Source organism: Vanellus vanellus (genome assembly GCF_965231255.1).
Source record: "Vanellus vanellus genome assembly, chromosome: 1".
In the NCBI taxonomy this organism is placed as follows: domain Eukaryota; kingdom Metazoa; phylum Chordata; class Aves; order Charadriiformes; family Charadriidae; genus Vanellus; species Vanellus vanellus.
This window is the reverse complement of record NC_138905.1, coordinates 199,522,255-199,526,429: the sequence shown is the minus strand read 5'-3', so window position 1 is coordinate 199,526,429 and position 4,175 is coordinate 199,522,255. Positions and strand designations below refer to the sequence as shown.

Sequence of the window (4,175 nt, the reverse complement as noted above, 5' to 3'; positions counted from 1 at the left end):
TTCATTTAGTTAACAAGGGAAATAATGAGGGAGCGTGCGGCGTGAATGCCAAGAGAAGAGGCACAGAAAGGCTATTGAGCGCCCCGGCGCCGCCATCACATGGCGCGGGCGCTATTTAAGGCGGGCGGGCGGGCGCCGTTCAGCACCACTCGGGCTGGCCAGCGGCGCTGCGCGGGTGCTGCGCGGGCGCTGCGCGGGGCGCTGCGCGGGCGCTGCGCGGGGCCATGCCGCGCTCCTTCCTGGTGGACTCGCTGGTGCTGCGGGAGGCGGGCGAGAAGAAAGGGGAGGCCAGCCCGCCGCCGCCGCTCTTCCCCTACGCCGTGCACCCCTCGCACCCCCTGCCCGGGCTGCCGGCCGGCGCCTGCCACGCTCGCAAGGCCGGGCTGCTCTGCGTCTGCCCGCTCTGTGTCACCGCCTCCCAGCTGCACCCGCCGCCGCCCGCCATCCCCCTCATCAAAGCCTCCTTCCCCCCTTTCGGCTCCCAGTACTGCCACTCGCCCCTGGCCCGCCAGCAGCACTCCGTCTCCGCCGTCAGCGTCGGGCACGCACCGGCGCTCTACCAGGGCGCCTACCCGCTGCCCGACCCCCGGCAGTTCCACTGCATCTCCGTGGGTAAGGGGGGGGGGGCACGCGTGGGGCGTGGGGGGTGTGCACGCCTGCATGCTAACGGGGAGGTGATGGGGGTCCCCGGGAGGGGCAGGACCCTGCCGAAGGCACATGGGGCGGGGGGTCCCTGCCCGGCGCCCGCAAGTTGGACGGGGAGTCCCTGCATCTCTCTCTGCCGGTGCCCCGGGGGATGCGCGGGGAAAGCCCCGCTGCTGCCCGCCGAGCCTCCGACTCAGGAGGGGGAAATGGGGGGAGGCGGCCCCGGCACCCCGTGAGCTCGGGTTGCAGCCCGGCAGCCGGTTGCCTGTTCACCGTCCCACCGGGGGAGGGAGGGTTGCGGCCCGGCAGAGCGGGCGGCGGGGAGGCGGGGGGGTGTCTCAGCAAGGACCGGCGGGTGCTCGGCGCTGCGGGGCGGGCGGCGGCGGGTCCGGCCGGTCCTGACGGTGCGCTCCGCTCCGGTCCGCAGACAGCACGTCCAGCCAGCTGCCCAGCAGCAAGCGGATGCGCACCGCCTTCACCAGCACGCAGCTCCTGGAGTTGGAGAGGGAATTCGCCTCCAACATGTACCTCTCCCGGCTGCGGCGAATCGAGATCGCCACCTACCTGAACCTCTCCGAGAAGCAGGTGAAGATCTGGTTCCAGAACCGACGGGTCAAGCACAAGAAAGAAGGCAAAAGCAGCTCCCACCGGGGCGGGGGGGCCGGCCACAGCTGCAAATGCTCGTCCCTTTCCACCACCAAGTGCTCGGAAGACGACGAGGACTTGCGCATGTCTCCGTCTTCCTCGGGGAAGGACGACAGAGGCCTCGCAGTCACCCCCTAGCCCCCCGCACGCCCATCCCGGCTCCCCAGGAACTGTGGCGAGAGCAGGAAGGGGGAGTCCTACCTGCTCCGGGGAGACCTACCTGCTTCAGCGCTGACGTGGGGCCGAAGGATTTTATACCGTTTTGTATAATCTGTGTAATTTACGAAGGACTTTCTCGCCTTTCTAGACCCCCGGCCCTTGGGGGCGGGTGTCCGTGCGCCCTGTTGTAAATAAACTGTTCCCTAGGACCCCAGGCGTCCCCCGGTAGTGCTGTCTCACTTGTCTCCCCGCAGGCGCAGCCCCGGGACCGGGAGGCTCCGCGAAGAGCTCCCGCCGCACGGAGACAGGGGCGGATGCTGCGCGGCAGCGGTCGGTGCGGGACATCTGGAGGGACGCTGTCCCGGGGCTCCCTCCGGTAATTCGGCGGTGCCCGAAAGCGGGAGGAAGGAGAGGGTCGGGGGATGTTTGAGTTATTGCCTTTTCTTTTTTTTTTCTTTTTTTTCCTTTCCAAAATTGTCCTCGGTTTTGTTTTGACTTGGTCGCGCAGCTGTGGTTGTAGCGTTCCGTTCCCTCCCTTCCCCCGGGAGATATTTATTTATTTATTTATGTGCAGAGAAACGATGATGGCAATGATAATAATGATGATGATAACAATAAAAGCTTGTTGGTGGTTTATTTCCTTCCCTTCACGTAGAAAGCAGCCGCTCGCTGTCCGAGGGAGCGCCGTCGCTCTCCATCCCTCTCCGCCGTAGCCCGGCACGGGGTCTCTCCCACCTCGGCGAGCGCGGGTGGTGGGGACTCTTCCTTTCTGCTGGCCGTGCTGAAGGTACGGGGTGCGGGGGACCCCTGCTCCGTGTCCCGGGGCTCTTCCCGCTTTCTCGGTCCTCCCCGCGAAGCTAAAGTTCGGGCTGGAGTCCGGCTCTGCTGAACACCTCTCCCTTCCCATAACGCCTTCCCGCCCAGTCGCCAGTCTGCGGGAGAGAGCGAGAGACATTATCTGCACACACCTATGCGTACGGCTGTACGGCTCCTCTTGCCAGGTCCCCGCCGCCGCTACCCGGCAAGGATGGACCCGACCTCCCGCTAACCTGCTGGTGCCGTTGCCGGTCCTCCTGGGGCTGCCGCCTGCACGGCCACCGGGCTTCGGCAGCCCCGCTCCGGCCTCGCAGCCTCCCGACAGCGCTTTGCCGTCGGGGAAGCGGAGCGCCCGTTTTTTACGCGCGGAGAACCCCGGCGGAAAAGCAGCAGACAGGTCCCGCAGCCCCCGGGGTTGCCAAACGCGGAGGTGCCGCACCGGCGTTTCCCACCCATCCACCCGAAGGTGCGGGACCCCTGGGGCCACCGGCGCTGCTCCGTTTGCGCAGGGAAAGGGCCTTTGTGCGGGAACCCCCGCTCCCCCTCGGGCTCACGGGGACACGCTCTCCGGTGACCGGGAGCGGCCGTCCCCGCACTCGCAGCCGATGCCCCGGGTGTCCCCGCGGAGCCGCACGCCGCACCGCCTGGCCCGGCGGGTTTCGTGCCCCACAGCCTAGGGAAGGAGTTTGGGTCGCTGGGCTGCCATCGGTCCCTGCCCGAACCGGGACGGGACCTGCTCTTCACCCCAGAGCAGGCTCGAAATAACAGAGGCCACCGGGAAGAGCCAATAGAGGTGTCGTCTCCCTCCCGGGAAATCCCCGTGGAGAAGGTCCGTGCGGCTCCACACATGGGCTGAGCTCGGTGTGGGGAGCTGTGAGGTTTGGATCCCAGGGCACCGAAGGTGAAGGCAGAGCTGGTAAAATTGCCACTGCCAGCATAGCCTCAAGTCCTGTCCATAAAACAAATGTGTCACGCCCTGCCCTTCCCAGGTCCCTGCATAGCTCTTTGCATAGCTCTGGGGCCAGGAGACCTACAGGCCCCTACAGCTCCATCCCATGGGTGAGCAAAGACCATGGCCCTGCAGACTACAGGGCACTGTGGACCCTCTGGGATGCCCCAGGATGGAGTGAGGTGTGGGGGACCATGGAGACATGGCAGTGCAGGACAGGCACAAGGCAGTACCCATGCCCTGCTGTGACTGTCCAGATTTGTGTTACCCCCAGCTGGAAAATGGCAATGGATTGGTGATATTAGGCAGGTGCCACACCATCGTGTTTGGAACATGTGGACAAAATGTTTGGGCTATTCGTCTCCTTAGGGGCCTGCCTTTACACACTGCCTCCTGTGACCCTTAGACCTCTGGCTTCTCCCTCCTTGCTTCCTCCTCTGCTGGGTCCCCACTCCACCTGGCTGAGATGACATGGCCAGGCAAGCTAGCAGTTAGGACATTCTGTAGGCAGCAGCATCTTTCTGGCTGCTTTTCTCATGGCTGTTGAGATGAACTTGGCAGATGAGGAATCAAAACCTGACCTTGCTACAGCAGTCGGTCACTCTCGCCTGGTACTTGGCCCCATGATGTTCCCTGTGTGTCCTTCCTTCCCCAGTGGCACAGTTCCAACAGGAAAGCCCCCTCAGTGGACCCTAATTGGCTCAGCAGGACCCTGCAGCCTCTCCAGCCCTCGCTTCCCTTCCTGCGCACAATTCCCAGACTTGTTTGGAAAAGCCATTGCAAAATAGAGACACGGAAACAGCCTAATGCGGGTTTACCAAGGGCTCTGGCATTCTTTTAAACAGGGTCCTGGCACTGAAGTCAAGAGCATCCATAGAGGCGTGTGTGTTCCTCGTGCCTGTTCAGTGGCGGGGGTTTGAGCCAGTTGGCTGGCAGTGGGATGTGAGGAACACTAACGCGG

At 64.3% G+C, this 4,175-nt stretch overlaps 1 protein-coding gene across 1 annotated transcript; it reads left to right on the top strand.

Annotated features, from left to right (window-relative positions):
- Positions 1 to 224: 224 nt before the first annotated feature.
- Positions 225 to 1,428, top strand: GSX1 (GS homeobox 1; the record flags this gene model as incomplete). Its single annotated transcript, XM_082480438.1, has 2 exons — positions 225 to 612; positions 1,073 to 1,428. The coding sequence occupies 2 exons, from the start codon at positions 225 to 227 to the stop codon at positions 1,426 to 1,428; spliced, it is 744 nt and encodes a 247-aa protein (XP_082336564.1).
- Positions 1,429 to 4,175: the final 2,747 nt, after the last annotated feature.